This window comes from Atractosteus spatula, chromosome 15, assembly GCF_055471065.1.
Source record: "Atractosteus spatula isolate fAtrSpa1 chromosome 15, fAtrSpa1.hap1, whole genome shotgun sequence".
In the NCBI taxonomy this organism is placed as follows: domain Eukaryota; kingdom Metazoa; phylum Chordata; class Actinopteri; order Semionotiformes; family Lepisosteidae; genus Atractosteus; species Atractosteus spatula.
Window position 1 is genome coordinate 3,567,626 of NC_142720.1, and position 20,738 is coordinate 3,588,363.

Consider the following 20,738-nt stretch of genomic DNA (forward strand, 5'->3'; position numbering starts at 1 on the left):
CCCTGCCATTAAGACAATTTTTTATCTTGGCTTTTAATTTGTTTCTTATACTGTAGCATTTAACGTCTTTAAAGAAACACCTAAAACCATGTTCACTCAGCTTCGGTACATCTTTCTTCATAAATATTTATGACACCAGGAGATACAGTCTCTGAGCCCAAATGCAGTTTCATTCATCAGGAAAAAAGCAGAAGACAAACCAGGTCTCTCCAGGGACGGGTTTTATTAAAAATGAGTAAATGCAAATAAAAATAACGTAAATACATGAAATATAACAAAAATGACATAACGCATGAAATAACAAAAATAAATAATAGTGTTCTTGCAAAACAAAAAATCAAAAAATCAAAACACTGATAAGAACAAACATGTAAACAATCTGAACAACTTTTAAAAGAGTACCGAACACTTCGCTGTTATCTGTGTCCTTATCCGCGGCACGTCCTGGCCCTGGCACCCTGGAGCACCATGAGGCATCGCATCATGCCCAGGACAGGAGCATGCTTAGGTTCAGTTTTGGTTTTATTTTTCCTTGTACTTCATCTTTTTAAGTCTTGAAAGCCTCTGAAACTTTGACATCTCAGGAACGCCCAAGAACAGAAGGATCACAGTCAGGGTAAAATGTGCAAAATTAAAGATGTTCTTCCCCACTGTGGGTTCATTCCTTGCAGGTTTCTCATTTTTCCTGTTTCCGATTTAATACCGGGCACTTAGTGACATTATACACTATTATACCAAACAGAAAGAAACTGCATCTCTTTTTTCTGGTACCTATTTTACTATTGCTTAAATCTCTAAAACAGAAGAGCTATCTTGAATTTTATTTTCTACTGCACATGGCTACACAATGAAAGGCCTGAAAAAACAGATTATGAAAATGTTCATGTAAAGTAAAGAAAGCAGCAAAATCTCTTGTGTTCAGGAGGACTTCATTTACATTAGAGAGGCTCCTGTCAGAAAGCAGGAAATTTATATGAGTTTTAACAGACAAGCAAGGCAGGAATAGCTGCAGAGTTTTAACGTTTTCCTTAACAATCGCAGAATAATGCACTACACAGCATGGCTCCAGCAGACTTTGGTTCGACTGAAGGCATGCAGTCTCGACGGCTGGGACAGATCCACGGTTCATACTCCGTTAAGCCTTTGTCTGAAAGCTGTGCTGTTGTGCACAGCAAGTGATAGAAAACCCTTCTGCTATCTGACACCCTTCGCACCCAGGTCCAGTCTAGCCATATTTGCACACAGAATCTGAGAACCAGAAACTCATCATAGACGGAAGAGCTGCGCGGCACACTTGCTGTCTGACCAGGAGGCCCTAGACTGCAATCCAGCACTTCTGTCTGAAGTAAACGTATTAATCACACTGCATTGATGTCATAAAGCATTATTTCCAGTTTCAAAAAATAAAAACAAGAAAAAGGAACAGATAGACAAAAAACATGTACAATGTAATTTTACACTTATCTTCAAATATTTCTTTAAACAAGCAGCCAATCTGCTCAATAAACAGATCTAAACAGATTGAAAATCCATTCACTTTGCTTATGGGTGAACAAATTTGTTTTCATTTTTGTCATTTATTTTCTTCAGAGCCTTTTAAAAAGGCAAGACCCACTTAAAGTCAACATATTAGCTCTCACAACAGCACAAAGCTATTCCAGGTAAATTCAGAAAATTTGTCTTGTACAAAATCAGGCAGTAGATTAAATCGCACATTTACCTCACAGCGCTGGGCCTGTTGTATAGCCACTGTAAATCAAGTCATGAAGTAAATGCAAGTAATAAAACTGCAAATGTTAAGAGTTTTTACATTTTATTTTATGAAAGTAATGTTTTTTCATAAATGCTACAACTCTACTGTTTGTACTTCTCTACACTTAACAAGCGTGACCCTGTTCTCCCAGGCCAGCGTGCCAGGCCCGGACGGGGGCAGAGACGTTCCTCGCTGCGGCTGGCAGGGAGGCTGGCTGGTCCCATGCAGATGGTTGATCTGCTGCAGATCCCTGTGCCAGTGGGGCCGTTCCGCTGTGCCCAGCTGACGTCAGAGCAGCGCCATGCCTGCCCCGTGGAGCAGACCGATCCCCCAACAGCAGGTTAACCGAAGAGCAGCAGACAGACCTGTGCTCCTCTCCCGCAGGAAGAGCGAGGAGACGAGTCTGCCGGTGGAGATGGCGTTGAGGCCCGAGAGCTCGGCCGCGTTCCCGCATCGGCCCCATTGGCAGGGGCTTCCTCTCCCTCTCCGTGAGCTAGGTGGCGTCGAACGGGTCAGAGCGGAACTCATCTGCACGCGTTGCGCAAGCTGGGCCAACCTCAGGAGAGCAATCCTGTGGCGCGCGGCGGCCGAGTGCAGGCCGATGAGTGCGCAAGCGCAGGGGTCTGGCCCCGGAGCCGGAGCAGAGCGTCTGGCCGTGCGCAACGGGGGCCAAGCCTGCTGGCGTCTGCTGCCCAGTCATTTAGATCACAGACCGGTCGTGCCCTGACGGTCCTCGAGGAGTCTGAAGTACTTCCTCCCCGTCTGAACGAGGTGAGAGCCAGAGTCACAGAGGACTCGTGCATTTCGTTCCCGGGAAAGACAAAAACAGGAGCCCTCTTGGCGGTTTATGCGGCCGGGTGAGAGGATGCGAATGGAGACGGAAGTAGCCTCTGGTCAGGAGTTGAGAACAAGGGAAGGGAAAATGACACGTTGGTATATGAAGGACAGAAGAGGACGGGCACTCCAGCGGCTCGCCTGCAGGACGGCGGAGACGCGTCACTCCTGCACGACGGAGCTCTCCTCCTCCCCGGTGGGGTTGAAGCGGTTGAAGTGGAGGCTGAAGTCCCGCTCTGACTCCATGCTCTCCAGCTCCGAGGAGCCTGAGACCTGCGGGGCCCTGCTGCCGGACGCCCGGGGGCCCGGCTTGGCCAGAACGGGGCTGGTCAGGCCCAGGCTGCTCAGCGCGTCCAGGGTGCCGTCGGGATCCACCATCACGTTGATGACTTTCGGAGACAGAATAACGGGAATAAATGAACTTTTCAATGTGACCACTCTTAAATCTCAGGCACTAATTTCTTCCGCTCAGTGACCCACAGTAAACCCACACCGCAGTGTCCAGCAGCCTCAGAATCACAACATACTGCCGGTCTGCGGTGTCTGCATACAATCAAAGTGCTACTTTTGCTTGACACTACATTTCAGCATCAGCTGAGACAGACGCACCTAGTACACATTTATCCATCCATTTTCTAACCACTTTATCCAATTCAGGGATGAGGGGACGCCAGTCCATCTCAGGGCATACACGCTCACACCAAGGCCAATTTTCCCAGAAGCCAATGAACCCACGAGCATGTCTTTGGAGTATGGGAGGAAACTAGAGCACCCAGAGGAAACCCAGAGGAATAAGGGGAGAACATACAAACTCCACACAGAGAGCACCCCGGGAATGGACTGTGGGAAAGTGCTGCCTGTACACATTTACACAGTATGCATTTCCAGTGGGAAGGACGCAGGCTGCACAGTGACTGAACCTGCTAACCCAGCGCACAGCTGGGTCCCAGTCCCCGATACTCAGCAGATTGCTCTGAGCCCAGTGGACTGTGTCGCTGAGAGACTCCTTGGCAGGGCTGCTGGGTCAGGAAGCCCAGCTGGACACTGACGTTCATGGTCTTACCTTGCAGTTGCTTTTCCACCCTCTTCAGCTCCTGCAGGATTGATGAGATCTCCTGCACGGCACGAGGCGCAGAGAAAAACGGGGAATAATTACAAAAGAGGAGATGATTGACCACAAGTTATTGATTAAGAGATTCCTGTTTGACACTTTTCTCAGGGGCCCTAATTTAATTCAAGTTCTCCAGTGTCATTTAAAATGAGGACTGTTAATTTGTATAAACAGAATTTGAAAGCAACTAGTTTCATTTTCTCGTGTGAATTAAAATACCACACTCAGCCCAGGTAATGCCACAGAAGCACACTATGAGCACAACACTGCAAATACAGCCTGCGCCTCTCAAACTGATCACTTGTTATACATGTGGGGTGGATGGCGCAAGGTGGCAGGTGCATAACAGCACAATATTTTGTTGGGTTATTATCCCTGTCAACCCAAAATGAGTCTGCTGTACTTTTAAACCTTAAACTATTAAAATAAGCAAACAATTTCAAAAGATTTTAAACATCATTTATTATTTTTCTTCTGAATAGAAATGTTCGTTCTTCTTTCTTGATTGTCTTCCTGCCATTAATGGTACAACCAAGACCAAAGCACCAAAACTACACTGGGTGGAAGTGCTCTGCTTTAGAGCAGATACAGTTTCCCCATGTAGAGCACCTGCAGCTCTGCTGTGGTGACACAGCAATGTGTGGCTGTGCTGCACTAGTCTCTGGACCTCAGACTATCTTCATATGATGTAAACATGACAAGATACTGGAGGTCCACTGCTTGTCTAACAGGGTTGAAACTGAAAGGAAAAGGCATTTTAGCTTAAGGTTTCAAGCACCCGATTTTACACCATCAAGGAGAAATTTACTGCTTCCTGCAGAGAAGCAGAAGGCAATGTTCTTTTGCTTTAATCTGTGTTCATCATCAAATGCAAGGTTGGTATACGCAGTGACAGGTTATCCATCTTCCTCTTTAAAGCAATCCCCTAACGCTCTGCTGTTGTTACCCATCATCTTCAAATGGCCTTGATAGGAGCAGAAAGTCACCAAGGGATTGTGTGAAGCTGAGAATCTGAAAAGCTGTGTCACACACTGCTTACTTAATGCCTATTTATTTGAAATCAGAGGCTCCCTCCTGCTTCCCACGTGAGAGCTGTTACAGCAGACGCATCAGCTGCTCTTGGTCTGAGTGGAACAAACATTCATTATCTTGCTGGAAGATAAGTAATGTGTCCTCAAGTCACATTAATAGCATCTTGCCATGACCTGCCTGGGGTCTTGCAGCTCCAGCGTGGAGCACAATCAATACGTAGTCAATTCATCATCCAGTCACATCGCACAGCAGCAACGCAAAATAAAAGTTTGATGCTTGATGAAAGTTTTTTTCTGACCCAGAAGACTATAGTGATGGTGCCATTAGAAGCAAATTTTCCTGATGGCAGTGAAAGCGATAACTGCTGTTTGTCTGAGGATGCACACTGTCCGGCAGCTGCAGGGCTGCAGGATGAGGGCAAGTGAGCCCTACATATAGTAGATACTCATTCTGTTTTTGTATTTTTGATTAAGCAACATCTCCTGAGCACAATCACTGGTAGTTCTATTGGAGGGGTGGGTCACTCAAGGCCAGTTCGCTGATGAGTGGTCACTGATGAGCTCCTGGTTTCTATCTGAGATGTACGCACTGTCTCTGAGCAAAGACTCATTCTACAGCCCTTACCAAATCAGGGCTTAGCAGAGGACTGAATCGCCTGCTGTCTTGAAATAGGAAGGGCTGTCAGAGGAGTAGCTGCAAGAATGAGCTGTGACACAGATACACTGCACTTTGCAGTAGCCTGCTCACACTTTCCCATCCCATTCAAGAGTTTTCCAGCTGTGTCAGCCAGCCCCCGGATAATCTCAGCCAGGAATCCGTACACTGAAGCTGATGATAGTTCCTGTTAGGTAAGTTAAAACTGATCTTTTCTATCTCAGCCCTTACGGCTGAACCACTGCATCTAAAAAAGTATTAATTATTCAGGATGCAGAAGGGGGCAGCCAAGAGTATTGTGGTGACTGCGTGTTTGTCATCTTGTATCATTATAAAAGAGACAAATCAGCAAAGGGATCTTGCTGAGGGAGAGAGATGAAGGCATCACTGTGCATCATTTTACGGGGCTTTTAGTGGCTTCAGAACCAAGATGTCTGACACTGCTTCTCAATCATCTCAGCAATCTGGTAAAGGCAGACCTTTAGAGGAAACTGAAGAGGGCTGAGTCAGTCGCGGTTAAGCTATGTGGCCGACTTGACATGAACCCCGACATCTGATCTACAAAAAATTCTAAGAAAAGTACAAGCAAAATCAAAACCAGCGTTATTCTGGACTTGAAAGTGGTGTCTTATAGTTGCAAAGGCTCCAAATGGCTGTCCCAATAAACCAAATCTGTTGAGTTCCTGCTGAATGAATGAACGCTGAGCTCTGTGACATCAAGTACATCACAAGCACAAACAATTTGTTTTTCTCACCTTGTTCGAAGTTTTAAGAAGAGGCATATCGCTCTCGGCCCGCAACTTGTTCTCTATTTCATCCCAGTTCCTGTCCTTGTCCTTAAATAATATTCTAGAAAGGAATGAAAACATAAATTTTAAGAAGCGCATGACTGCCTTCCTCAGTCCTTAAAGCCAGAAAACTGAACATCCATCATATCAGACTGGCGGAGACCAGGTGCTGCGCAAGACATTTCCCATTCGAGAACCAGAGAATTCAGACTGGGAGCCAGAGCAAGGAAATGCTTCGAATCTTTACCTTCATCAATTATTTGGTACCTTTGTCCCACCTAAAGGACCAGCACCGTAACGGTGAGAGGGATTTCAGACAGTTACAGGTCTCGGCGTGATTAGCTCGGCGGTGTGTTTATAGCCGAGCGCGTGGGCTGTGGTCCTCGAGAGCGATGCCCATGAGGAAGAGTGTGCTGCTGAACACCGACGACCCTCGGGAGCTAAGGCACAGTGCTGCACCAAGGCCAGCTCACACACCCCTCCCCCAGGGCCTGGCACCCCCTCCCCCCTCCAGAGCGCTAACCCCCCCTGAATCAACCTCACTATTGCCACTGCTCATTCATTACCTCACTGATCTCTCAACGCAACGGCTTCTACTTTGTCTCGCACAAAATAAATTAAAGTCTTTCCTTTTATTCAGTACAGCCGATTAGAAGTTAATGAGTTTTTTTTTTTTACAAGCAAGCAGTCTGAATAAAAAAAACACGAACAGTAAAGGACATTTAATAGCTTTAACTAAACCACTGTAAATATAACAGAGGAATCTGTCTTTGCCAGTATCCCGATGAATAGCAGCACATGCCAGAGACAAGCAAATTCTTGAATTAATATAGTCAAACCACCCCCGAGTTCCATTTTGTAAAATGTTTATACAGTAAGTAGCTAAGGTGGATGTTAATAATGTCACTGGGTTCAGACAATACTTTAAAACCAGTTATAATGACAGTGCCTGCCTTGTGCAAGCAATATATTATTGCTTAGTCTTTGATAAAGATGTAAAAGCTTAAGTTCCGCCTGACTTTGAATACACCGTGAAGAACTCATAAGTGATGTGATGAAATGGAAATTGTAGTGGTACAGTTATTCAGTTACACAGTGCTGAATTAACAAATGGACATCAAATATTGGCACAAGAGGTGTACTGCACACCGAGGCATCTTGCCAGAGGAGCCTAGCAAAGGCAATTCTTCTTGAATACCACAGGTACTTGAATACTAAAGAGCACTCATCTCAGCTTCAGCACGGTGGGGTTTCCACACAGCTCAGGGACAATTTTATCCAGTTAACTGAACACCCATCACGACAGGGTTACCTGATTTTGCCCGCTGTCTTGTCCACAGACTGCCTTATCTTCGTGGAGAGCTGGGCCACCGATGTCAGCAGCAGGCTGTCCAGCACCGCCTGGGGAGGAGGAAGGCTCACGTCAGAGGGGTACGGACCTCTCGTGGCACAGCGGCGCAACCTTCTGCGGGTCGTGTTCACCCTCCCCTCGCCTGCCTGTGCCCTGTTTCCTGCTCCCGCGACAGCCTGCGTGAGCTGGAAGAGTCGCCCCACAGGCCTGCCTCCGATCCTCGAGGAGGCGGACAGGAACCAAAGCATGCAGAGCCCCAACCAGACCCAGGACTTAGAGCCGTGGGGCAGCACAGATAACCACCATGCCACCATGAGCTGCCAGCTTGCAGCTCCAGCACAGAGGCCCTCAGTGTCAAAGGTGAAAGGGCACAGTGAGCAGTCAGGCCTCTAAAGAAAGTTCTCCGTCATCGTAAAGTGCTTTCGAAGGCTTAAATTCTCCTTTATGTCTGACTGCAGGCTTGAAGTGACACCAGTAGCACTGGGCCCTGCGTGTCCTGCACTGACAGATCAGGGGCTCAGGGGTTTGGCCCAGTGGTCCACTGGCACTTTATAGTGAGAAACGTTTAAAGAGGAAAGCAAAATCTTCTGCAATCTTTACTGCAGCTCACTAAGGTGAGTCAGGGTTTCAAAAGATATCCTTTACACCAGGGGTGCCCAACAAGTCGATCTCAATCGACTGTGCTTGCTAGTCGATTGATCACAAGAAATAAATAAAAATAAATGGGCTATTTGACTATTTACTTTTTTTGATAGCCAAACAATTCATTCAGATCTGTGTATGTAATGTCATACATTTTACTGCCCTTGTGTGTGTTTAACCCTTGGCGAATGGGTTGTAAATGTCTCTTCCCTGATTGCTGGCTGACACTGGAAAAAAGGCTACAGGAGCTCTGTAAATAAATAAGTGTTGTGTGTGCTACCCAGGACCAGTCTCTTGGTTATTGCCGCACAAACCCCACATTCGCTACATGGCATAGTGGAGAGAAATAGACTGGCCGTGACAAATTCGCCAACAGTTTGATAAGTTTGATTGCCTTTCTGATAGTTGTAGTGTTTGAGCGAAAATGCTGAAGCAAAGAGACCAAAAATTTACCGTTACCACAAGGAATGGGAGCTATTTTTTGTTCTTTCGCATTCAAATCTGCAATGCTAGCGTCTACGCGAAAAAGGGAAATATAGAATAACATTTCAAAACTGCACACAGAACATATGATGTGGACTTTCCCCGCTAAAAGTGAGTTACGGAAAAGAAAAGTGGAAAAATTTAAATCTCAACTAGCAGCAGTCGATTTTCACGAGGCCTAATACAAGAGGGAAAGCAGCAATCATCGCATCGCTCCGTGTGAGCCACGTCCTGGCTCAACACAACAAGTCATTCAGGGATCCAGAAGTCATAAAAAAAGCGTTTGCTGAGGCTGCTGACTTGCAGTTTGGAGATTTCAAAAACAAACATGTTTGGGGAGGTTCAGACAGCTGTTGTCTGAAATCAAAGGGTTTCTCAAGTCGTCTAAATATGGTGAATATGCCCAATTAGAGGATGACCAGTGGCTTCTGGATTTAGCCTTCCTCACAGACTTGACTGAACTGCTGAATAAGCTGAATGTCGAGCTGCAGGGACAGAATAAAAATGTCATCGACATTGATCAGCAGTGTCAACACGTTCAAACACTCTTCTCGAGTAAGCTTCTCAGTGCCAATGCTCATGGCAGGATATTCTTTTTTCAAAAATGGGGAACATTACTGGTTCACTGTAGCATGAGTCACTTGCTTTTATTTGCTGTCATTTTAGTGATGGGTATTGTTATTGTACTGTCTGTCTGTTTTCCCTATATCAGAGCTTCAAATTCACACTAGTAGATTGCGCTGGACTGGCAAATGAAAATGTTTAATGTTTAAAAACATTAAAAATGTTGGGCATCCCTGCTTTACACAGCATAGCTATGCAAATACTATTTAAGAAAGTAAGGTAAATACATGAGGAAGGGAGAAGTTTCAAAAGAGAGCTGTTCTTTAGGTCAAAAAGCAGAGAACAACAATAAATCTTGAAGCTGGCATTTCCAGAACATTCCACAGTGCTGTCCTGATTCAGGTCTGTGCTGAGTCACTGTAGCATCCTTGTTCAGGTACTGAACGCCTAAAGAAATGGCAACAGTGTCCTCTTCTGGGGCTCAGCTGCCACTGCAATAGAGTGGTATCTGCCCTGTCCTGTTCAGTGATGAACACTCATCTACAGCCGCCCTCTCTAACCCCCAGACAAGCTTGGACTTCAGTTTCACTTGGAGAGAAACAGACCTATGTAGAATAACATATTTCACTTAGTTAACTGCCTGTTTCAAAATAAAATGAATAATTTACATCGTGAACTTATGTGAGACTTTTACAGAACTACTCTGATAACAGAGATTTCCAGATTTGTAATGAAAGCCATGAGCATTCACACACTATGTGACAGTCTGATTTTTGCAAATAGAGCTTGTTTGTACACAATTTTGGGCTTCATTCAAAACGTTTTATAGAATTTTTTTTCTATAACTTCAATGAATGTATTTTGTTACTGAGATTTAATGACCAGTCTGAGAGACTGGGACTGCTGTTGCCCTTGAACGTCCCACGGTTTATCCCAGATCCCCGCGCACACACGCTCCCGGTGGACAGCGCCCCCCCTGGGACGCCCGACGCCGCGCTCTCACCTCGTCGCGGTTCCACGTCCTGCGGCGGATGGCGGCCTGGGGGTCGGGGGCGTCGGCGGCCCGCGGCCTCAGCTCCACGGGCCGCCCGTTGATCTCGGGGGCCCTGCTCTGCACCACCGGCGGGATCTTCCTGAAGTTGAGGCTCTCGTCGAACACGCGGTCCACCAGCTGGCGGGAGGAGAGCGAGGACGGGCGTGACGGGACGGCCTGGCGCACGAGCACAGAGCGGCGCGGCCAGACAGCGGGGCAGCGGCGCCCTGCCGCTCAGAAAGAGGCGCCTGGATCATATTATCTGCCCGTTTAGGAGGGAAGATAGCTGATCTCTTCGCCCCTGTTCAATGGGAAATTTCTTACAAACGGATGCATTTCTCTGCTCCTCTCGGGAACCCTGCTGGGCAGCCGGCTCGTGGCCTTGTGGGAGGAACAGGGCCTCTCAGACCCTGCCTGCTGCTCATGGTTGTGTAAGGCACTTCACATGGAAGCCAGCTTTGGTGCCAAGCTGTTGTTCCCAGCAGTGCATCCAAAATCAGACAGCAAAATATTCAGACCTGGTGCTATTTGACAAAGCGCAGACAGAAAACTGTCAGCCTAGTTCCCAGGTTCCTGAGTGGGAGAGCCGGTCAAGCCCTCTGGCCAGAGTTAAGGGCTCAGCGCTCTGACCCTGTGTATGGACAGGCCCTTTACTCATGGCGACAGAGTGAAAACACATTCCATTCGCCAGTCACCGTCCTGGCAGTCCATCACAGAGCATGCTCACATACTCTATTTCTGGTGAAAGTGCTGAGCACATGGTTGTCACAAATCAACTCTAATAATGATCTCTTGATTTTCAGGGCAGGTGATTCTATTTCTGCTGATCACAGGGTGTTAGTCCAGTCTTTGGGAAAAGCTAATAATAGCTCAGGATATGAAAGAATGAAGCCTCTTGTAATGAAACATTACTTTTTTTGTAAAGTTGAAAGCTTACCCAAACTTGTCTTAACTTTTAAAAAACACTTGCCCAAAAACCCTCCATCTACACTTCTGTTTTGCTAAGTAATCACCAACCTTTGTCTGCGATAAAATACCCATTTACTGAAGCATGGCAATGCAGGATGAAGAAGAAAGAGCTGGAACAGTTTCTGATGACGCTCTCGGTGTCTCAGTGGACAACCAGCTGCTGTTGGAAGGAATTATTCCACAGCAAAGTAGAGAGAAAATTGAAATAAAATATAAATGCAGATGACAAATGAAATTAGTGTTCTAAAAATGGGTTTCCTATTTCAGAGCATTGGGATACTTGTGCACAAATCAAAGAGAGACTAGAACAGCCAAAGGGTGAATGGCTGTATAACAGCACACAAATGGTCAACAACACTAAGGAAAATCAAAGACTGTCAAGAGCACCAATAGAACAGCTCCATCTACAGGTGAGAACCGGCAGCTCGGCTAGTCCTGCGGCCCATGAGGCCTTGCTCGTGCAGTCAGGTGCTTGCAGGACTCCTCTCCGATGGTGTTCTGATTGCAGATTGCACCGGTCTGAGAAATATATTTGTTTGTCAGTTGCAATACATTTTACCCCAGTTTGCTCCACGGATTCTGGGCAAACTCAGTGGGCCAAGTGTTCATCACATTGCTGGAACGTCCACACTTCTTCTAGATATTCTCAAAATCAATTCCGTTCAGCTTCGTATTATTGGTCTTATATAAAAACCGACCTCATTTTCAGTACATTGTGAAGTTTGTAAGCAGACGGTCTGAAACGACCCTTTCAGTTTTTTGAGTTGTGCACAAAGTTTAAGTGTAACATGTTACCCATCTTCACAGTCACCTCTGCAGACACCCATTCTTGACCAGTCACTGGATTGCAAATTCAGTTCCACCACAATTCCTATTTTGTTTGATCTTAAGGGGCAGCAGTGTGGAACAGCAGCCAGCACTCTGGACTTGTAACTGGAATGTTGTGGGTTCAAGTCCCAGGTGAGACACTGTGCTCAACCTGTTCCAGGTAAAATACCCATGAATGGGAGCAATTTAAGTTGCTCTGAATAATACCATCAGACAAATTAATTAGTAATTAAATTAACGTATTATCCCTTTTATAATCTTAAACTATAAGATGCACAGATGCAGAGAAATGTGCTGGCCTCTCCTGAAATGCTGGAGAGAGACAGGGGGTGAAGAGGGGTACCATGTGATTGTGACAGGCAGGGTGCAGCTCAGCTTCTAGAAACTGGGGCTCCAGACGCAAAGCAAAGGGGGTCATGCACAGCAGGTGGAAAGGAGGAAAGAAGAGGAAAGAACCTTGGTCATGCCTTCCAGAGGTGGCCCTACCTCTTCCCTGGTGTCAATGGCGGAGCCGGGGGTGGTGGCCGCAGTGCTTACTGTGGTGCTGGGCGCGGTGCCGGACGAGCTGACCGAGTCGATCTCTCCCGCCACGTCGTGGATCTCCCGGGCCAGGATGGCCAGGTCCTTGGCCAGGTCTTGGCTGATCCTGCGCACACAGGGAAATAACCTATTACACATCAGACGGGGTTCCTCAACTTTGGTGGGGGGGGGGGGTACTTCAGCCACACGGCCTTAGCATCGGCCTTGTAGCACCACATGCACACAACTCACACAGCAACATTCAAATGCATGCACATCTAATAATCATCACTGCAGCTTCAGTGACGCCAGCGATGTCTGCTGCAGTCCTGCTGGACGCCCACAGCAGCAGCCTGGCACTAGCACCAGCTGGAGGGAGTGAAAGCCTGAAGCTCTAACCCTGTGGGCCTGGAGGTCTTTACTGCTCTGCTCCTCCTGGCTGTGAGCTGTGAGCCAATAACGTTGCAGCAATGGACAGCAATGCTTCTCACCGGTCTGCATTACTTTCACAGTGCAGACAGTATTAAATACTGTACATACTGTAACAGGACCAATACTGTTACAAGCCAGAAGTCAAAAAAGAGGACCAGTGTTTAGAATGAAACCAATCCACTGGCATCATGAGCTCTAGGATGAACTTTCTGGATAACTCACAGCTTTTGCTCATCCTAAAGAAAATAATTTCTAGTCTAACACGATGCTACACGTATACCTGTTCACCTCCTGTGTTTAGTCTTCACTAATCTACTTCCTGATACAGTGCTGTGTAATTTACAGAAGGTAGTTAAAGTAACAAAGTATAACTTTACTATTCATATAGCTTCTGCAAAGTTACTTTTTTATTTGGAGTGATCCCCTTGTGTAAAAGCAAGAAAAGAAAATGAACAACCTCATAAGAAAATTCATGCATAACAGGCACTGTGAACTAGGTCCTGTCATAGGTTGTTTCTTTCAGTGGCCCAAGCCACAATCTCACTAATCTATCTAAGAATGCACTTTTCTAAAGATTTTTTGTTTGTTTTTCATTTTTTCTTGGATTGACAGAAATCAACATCTGTGCTAGATTCTGTCTCAGAGTGTGCCAGGGATTATGGAGTGATATTGCCACCCTAAGAGTAGCCCAGCATGGGGGTTATGACATCTGCAGAGGCATTACACAGTCACCCAGATTCCTGTCTTGGAGACCTGCTGCTGCTTTCTGTTCCCCGACGCCCAGAGAAACAAAATGACTGCCAAGTCAAGTGAGCCAGGAGCACGGCAGGCCTGTGTGCTGCTGGATACATACTGCCATCTAGTGGTAAGCACACAGCAGTGCATTCCAACAGCGCTAGTGGATTCTTACTCAAACTTAAGTCATGCTGAGGCCAGAATATGTTAATGTTAATGTTTCTTTATTAGCCTTATACAATTTCTTGCATTAGGAATTCGTCTTTTCACATACCCCAGCTTTTTCTCCATGGAGACACAGACACACAGACAGGGAGAGAAGCTTGGGGTCAGAGCGCAGGGTCTGCCATTGTACGGCGCCCCCGGAGCAGTTAGGGTTAAGGGCCTTGCTCAGGGGCCCAACGGAGTAGGATTCCTCTGTCGGCCGCGGGATTTGAACCGGCAACCTTCCAGTCACAGGCACAGATCCTTAGCTACAGAGCCACCGCTCTGCCCCAATATATAAATCCTACACATTTTTTTAGCAAAACCAAAACTATCTGATCCAATTAACAAGAATTAGTCATTTTACTGAGTCCTCCTCTGACTATTCTGCGTCTAAGATCCTACTATGTTACTGCTTCCAATACTCATTCCATGCCCCTTCGCTGCCTCTCAGTGTACAGTTAATGGGAATGCTTTCTCCTTGCGATGGCGTTGCGGTGGTGCAGAGACAGCGCCCCCCACTGGGCGAGCGGGAATAGATGAATACCTGGCGATCTCCTCGCTGTGGGCGGTCCAGTCCCGGATGTACTCCTCCTGCTCCCTCATCCGGTGCTTCAGCACCACACCCCCGGGGCTGGGAGCAGCGGAGCCCTGCAGCCGCGTCCCGCGCAGGGCGGCGCCGGTACGCAGACGGCCGTGCTTCGGGGAGTTGCGGTTCGACCCAAACTCGTCCTCCGAGGTCGAGGCGTACTCAGGAGGAAAGCGTCTCCACCGGGCGTTGGCTGAGACAAAATACAGAGCGGGCAAAAATTAAAGGCAGCAAAAACGGCCTCTTGCAAGAAGCTGAAAACGCACGTCTTTGTCTTTAACACCACACCCCTCGTCCCCAAAGCCCTCCCTGCCTGTGCGCTCTGAGCAGGACACCCAGACTGCCTTTACAGCAGAGGTTTCCGAGAGCGAGGGCTGAGTCAGGAAACTGTGAAAAAAGTTAAATCATATATTTATTTTACCCAAATAATAAAGAGAGCGATCATGTGGAATGAAGACCAGGAAAAATTAAAGAGGAACTGCACTCTCAATTTCTCAGACCGGTTATTAAATCTTGGTAACAAAATAAATTCATTGACGTTATAGAAATAATTTAAGTTCGAATGAAGCTCAAAGCCCTGAACTTTGTGAAAGCACTGTAAGTCGCCATGTTGTCCCAACACGGATTCGAGTTCCCCAGAATTGCGACATGATGCGGCCCTTCCTGCTCACTAGTCACTGTAATGACTAGTGTACTGCGATGTAGAGCGAATAAGTACAGGTTCTGCAGCAGACATTTCCCAGCAAGTAAGCAGTATTTGTCTGCAAAACCATCTGGAAATCAAAAGTAATGTGTCTATTAGATTAAAAGAGATGCCTCATTCTAAATCACAGAGCATGACGCTGCGCACACCCGGAAATTTTGTCTATTTTGTGATGAAAATCAGATGTTTTTTACGTCACAGTGCACATTTTACTTTTATTGTGGTTTGAAATGCACTCATCAATGCTGATTCTTTCTAACCCTGAAATATGAAAACAGCCTTGCAGTTCCCCTTTAATATTCCACGAAGAGGGATGAATAAAAAAACGTTTTTCCCATGTGTGTCCACTAGGGGGCACCCTGCACAAACCCATCAGGCGGTTTAGCCACCGCAGAGCTGCTCAGCTCAGTACTGCGATCTAAACTGTAAATACTGCATTAATTTTGAGCAATATGAAAAGTGAGGGATGAAATAAATAACAGATAATGAGAAAAAGAAACCAAGAACTGTTCGGCTGTAACTCTGCACTGATGTTGCTCACTTAAAAAACCGGTGGGTAGTGTAAACCCATCTGCAGCACATGGGAGGCTGTGGAAAAACCCAGGCTCCTCAGCAGGGACCTACAGACAGGCCCAGACAGACTGGGGACCAGCACTAATGAGGAAGGCCCCAGTTCTCAGGGCGTGGCCCAGGACAGGACAGAACACAGCACACACAGAGCTCAGACGGCCCGGGATGCGCGGTACAGTACCCAAGAGCTCTGGCAGCAGCGCTGTCTCTGCGTCAGGGGTTGCCCGGGGTCCCTCTGCGTGAAACAAGCAGCCTTTTAAAAAAGAACCATTACAGCGAGTGTGTTCTTCTGCAAACACAGCAGATTTACACCGATGACCATTTACAGCTTTTCCAGGCCACAGAAACACACAGAGTATCAGATCTAACTGGGTGTCAAGAGCTCTCACACAGGGTCCAGACAAGTTAGAGACGCTGTAAGAGAAACAGCATTAAACACTCCGCCCGAGGTCTCCTCCTAGCTGGGAACCCGGCGGACTCACCAGAAGGAGAGCTGTGGACAGACGTGATTTTGGACTTGGCGTCGGGCAGCTTGGACACGCTGTTGGCCCTGACCCTCGGGGCCACCTTGGTCTCGGAGGTGGAGGGCGCCCGCAGGCCGGCGCGGAGCACGGCGTCGGGGGCGCGGGAGACGGCGCTGCTGCGGCCCGTGGTGGCCTCGGAGTCGCTCCGCGCCGACAGGGAGCCCAGCCGCGTCCGCCGGGGCTGCGCCAGCATGTCGAGCCGCGAGGGCGTCTTCCTGCCGGACGGGGGCTTGGAGGTGGAGCTGGTGGTGGACACCTCGGAGGCCACGGACACCTTGTCGGCATCGGCCAAGTCGTTGTCCGAGGTGTCCCCCAGGCGGGCGCGGCGCAGCAGGGAGGCTCTGGTGGGCCTGGGCCGGGGCAGAGTGGCCGGTTTCCCGGGGCCCGTGCTGGGGGCCTGCGGAGCTCTGGTCCTGGTGGCCTTGCCAGCTTCCAGCTTGGAGTGCAAGAGCTCGTCGGTGGAGGTGAGCTGCCCCCGGCCGTGCGAGCGCCCGGAGTAGGTCTCCTGGTCAGAGGACAGGATGTCCGAGATCGTGGAGTGCGGCAGGCTAGAGGTCTGGTCGTCGTCGGTAAGGTCCACGGAGGCCTGCCGGGCTCGGGAGCCGGGCTGCACTGACCGCCGGGCCTCTGGCCGGCTTTCCGAAGGCCGCAGCCTGGCCTTCTTCTCCAGGCGCTCGCGGGCGCTGGCGGCGCTCTTGGAGGCAGAGCCAACGGTGCTCTTCTCCTTCTGCAGGTTGGTCAGCGTGCGGCGCTTCTGGGCCGTTTTGCGGTCTGCGTCCCCGGCAGCCAGGCTGATGGTGCTGGCTGTGTCTATGTCTGACTCCGGGGAGATGGAGTCCTCCAAAGGATAGCTGGGGGGGTCAGCTCCTCCGCCGCCGCCTTCCAGCTTGTTCTCCTCTCGCAGCTTGGCCTCCAGGAAGGCCATGACGGCCTCGGTGTCCTTCAGGAGCAGGGTGGTGTCCAAGCTGCCCACCGAGTCGCTCCTCTCCCGGGCCAGAGAGGACGAGCCCATCTGTTTGTTGATCCGGGGGATGAGCTCTATTGGGACGTTGGAGCTGGGCTTCTCAATGGTGAAGCTCCCCTGCCTGACCAGAGGCTTGCCTGACTTCTCGCTCTCTCCTCCTCGGCCCGGCGGGCCCCCGGCGCCGTCCTCGGCCCGCCTCCTCTTGTCCTCCTCCCTGTGGCCGGGGTCGTGCCTGTGCAGCTTCTTCTCGGTGCTCGCCCCTGGAGGCTTGGCGCCCGGCTTGGAAGCGCCCCACTGCTGCTGGGGGCCCCTCTGCTCTTGCTGCTGGAGCTTGGCCAAGGCTTGCTTGACGGTCGAGGTCCCCACATCAGCCCTGTCGGCCTCTGGAGCGGCGGGGCTCCCGCCGGCACCTTTGTGAGCCGCCCGGCCCGTCTCCCTCCGTCTGTGAGACGACTGGCTCTCCTTCTCCTGTGGCTCGGTGTCCTGCTTCTCCCCGATCTCCGATCTCGGGCCCAGCGCCGTGGAGCTCTTCCCTGGCTTGGCCCTGGCGCTGTCCAGGCCCTTGTCTTCGGTGGGCAGCTGGGGCAGGGTCCTCCTGCGGCGTTCTCCGTGGCTGGACGTGGAGGCGGCCGAGGTGGTGCTTTTCATGGAGACTGCCGACTCGCTGACGTCGGCTTCTAAACACGGAAAAACAAAGCGGCAGCTGAGCGCTGGCAAGGCACTGACACATCCTCGCTTAACGTGATGAAAATAACCTGTTTAAGAGACGAACACGTGCTTCATTGGGAGCCCCACAAACAGAAGCACTTCAAATTCTGTGACAATATACAGTATGTCTAGTGCAGAATTCTTAATTGCTAACGTGATGCAAATACAGTACAGAGGGTACCGTATGTCCTTGTATGTGATCTAAACTGGAGTGAATTCAAAGGCCTTCCCTGCTGCACTGACCTTTCTCTTGGGCTGCGAAGGCTGGAGATTCGGACCGGGGGTCATCGGCTTCGGTTCTGGTATGGTTGGCCGCCAGGCTGGCCCACTGGGACACCCAGCGAGGACTGCCCACTGCGACCGCGTCTTCCGGGAGAGTCTGGGAGAGAGAAAGCACATGTCCAAGCCGACTCTGGTCACTCTGGTCCTCCCTTCTGAACTAGCACCGCCCCCTCGTGAACACCACAGCACTGCAGCTGGAGGGTCGCACTTCAACTTTTTCCTTCAAAATGCCTTGTTTTGTGAAACACTACAGTACATATAGTACACATTAATATGCTCAAAGCCCTTGCAGACTTATTACGGATTTCAAAATTAAACTTCACACTCTGCTGTAAGTACCATGACAGAAGATTGTGGGAAAAACAGTTTTACTAGTTTCACTGTAGTTAATTTCTCTGCACTTCTAATTATGGAAACGTCTATTTTGTGCAAAAGCAGTAAAATTACCATACTTTAGTTCTGCAGGGTTGAGGCATTGTATCACCATAGCAAACTGTAGCATTCTGGCAAAAACTAAGAAGTCCTACTTTTCTGGGTTTGCTGCCAAGATCTGGCAAGGAAGACTCAGAGGTGAGTGCAGCGCACTGCAAGTATGTGTAAGAAACAGAAAACTGAGGTACAATGAAAACCATACAGGAACGAATCTGGAACTGTGTCCATCAACTCTTGAAAAGGCTAAGAAGAATAAGAGAGGTATTATATTGGTGAGTTTTAAAATCAAGCTGAAGTCCCAATTACCTCTGCTCACAGCCAAGAGAATTCATGTGGAGGTGACCCAGAAAGGAAGAGTTTTGTTTCTTATATTTGCTTTATGTAGGTCAACGCCAAAGCAAAGTGCTCTAGGAATAACAGGCACCAGCCAACGAGACTGCTGGAGATCTCCCACTCTGACCCTTATTCCTTAGACAGCAGTGGTCTCCAGTACAGAAACACTGCTGAGCGCCCTCTTCACTCCGAGAGAGCGCAGCGCCAGGCTGGAGCAGGAGGCTGGCTCTATCTGCAAGAGCCAAGAGCTGCAGCACCTAGACTCCGCTGGCAGGTCCAGGGCTGAAGCAGAGGTGAACTAGAGGGCTGTGATGTTAATTCAGCTAACATAACAGACCGATGAAGAGCGAGTCAGAAGTCAATCAACTCTCTCGCAACAATAATAACATAATAATAATAATTGCTTACACTTATATAGTGCTTTTCTGGACACTCCACTCAAAGAGCTTTACAGGTAATGGGGATCCCCTCCACCACCACCACCAGTGTGCAGCCCCACCTGGATGATGCGACGGCAGCCATAGTGCACCAGAACACTCACCACACATCAGCTCTCAGTGGGGAGGAGAGCAGAGTAATGAAGCCAATTCATAGAGGGGGATTATTAGGAGGCCATGATTGGTAAGGGCCAATGGGAAATTTGGCCAGGACGCCGGGGTGACACCCCTACTCTTTTCGAGAAACGCCCTGGGATTTTCAATGACCACAGAGAGTCAGGACCTCGGTTTTACGTCTCATCCGAAGGACGATGCCTGTTTACAGTATAGTGTCCCCGTCACTATACTGGGGCATTAGGACCCACATGGACCGCAGGGTGAGCGCCCCCTGCTGGCCCCACTAACACCTTTTCCAGCAGCAACCTTAGTTTTTCCCAGGAGATCTCCCATCCAGGGACTGACCAGGCTCACACCTGCTGAGCTTCAGTGGGCTGCCAGTGGTGAGTTGCAGAGTGATATGGCTGCTGGCCGTAAGAGCTACATGTTGACTGACAGGTCCTACACACTGAATGTTGTACAAACACGCCTCCACGTCTCTAACACAGACCCAAAGTGAATACTTTCCCGCTTTTTGTTCAGCACTTCTGCACTTTTGTTCAAGAGGGACAACTACAGGTGTATCTACACGTGACAATATTGTTATTTGGGGAAATCAGTGCTGTGTGGCCCCTTCCTCCCCCCAGGGTGAGCAGTCCCCCGTCATCAACCTGCAGTGCCCTCACACCTGCACCGGGAGAAGCCCAGCCCTGCAGGTACCCAGGGAGCTGGCCCTCCTCAAAGAGTAAGAGCACAGAGACAGCTGGAACCACTTAAGACAATCAGAGCCCCTGAGGAGGGGAAACCAGGAGATCCTCCGGCTCTCTAAGACCAGGAGTATCTTTAGTTCATTAACAGCTCAATGATGGTTAATTACAGCTCTGAAAGCTGTTGAAGTGGACAGGAAGAGCCTGTGAAATGCGGTAGTAATAACATCAACAACAGTCCTATTAATGCTTGGAAAGGTAAATGAAACGCGTTCTCCGGTGACAGCACTGCGTGTCCAGAAGGGAGCCTCACCTCCGCGCCGATGAAGCTGGTTTTCCTGGGGTCCCCGGCAGCCGTGGACAGCCAGTCTGTCAGCCCCTCCGGCTGCTCCAGAACGACAGGCCGGGAGCGGTCCCGGCTCTCTTCCACTCCAAACACCTGCGGCAGCAAGAGCCCGCGT

General features: G+C 49.0%; 1 protein-coding gene across 3 annotated transcripts in view; it reads right to left on the reverse strand.

Annotated features, from left to right (window-relative positions):
• Nucleotides 1–204: 204 nt before the first annotated feature.
• The window catches only part of cep170aa (centrosomal protein 170Aa), a 61,590-nt gene continuing 41,056 nt past the window's right edge, over nt 205–20,738 (reverse strand). The window contains exons 6-15 of one of the 3 annotated variants that reach the window (XM_088934158.1): nt 20,591–20,716; nt 18,234–18,369; nt 16,277–17,959; nt 14,480–14,714; nt 12,580–12,688; nt 10,216–10,383; nt 7,485–7,573; nt 6,140–6,233; nt 3,651–3,702; nt 205–2,976 (exon numbers count right to left, since the gene is read on the reverse strand). In XM_088934158.1, the coding sequence (XP_088790284.1) occupies nt 2,750–2,976; nt 3,651–3,702; nt 6,140–6,233; nt 7,485–7,573; nt 10,216–10,383; nt 12,580–12,688; nt 14,480–14,714; nt 16,277–17,959; nt 18,234–18,369; nt 20,591–20,716 (2,919 nt within the window). In that variant the 3' untranslated portion in view covers nt 205–2,749. Of the gene's footprint in view, nt 2,977–3,650; nt 3,703–6,139; nt 6,234–7,484; nt 7,574–10,215; nt 10,384–12,528; nt 12,710–14,479; nt 14,715–16,276; nt 17,960–18,233; nt 18,370–20,590; nt 20,717–20,738 lie in introns of all 3 variants that reach the window. The other 2 variants (XM_088934157.1, XM_088934159.1) reach the window with 2 other exon arrangements.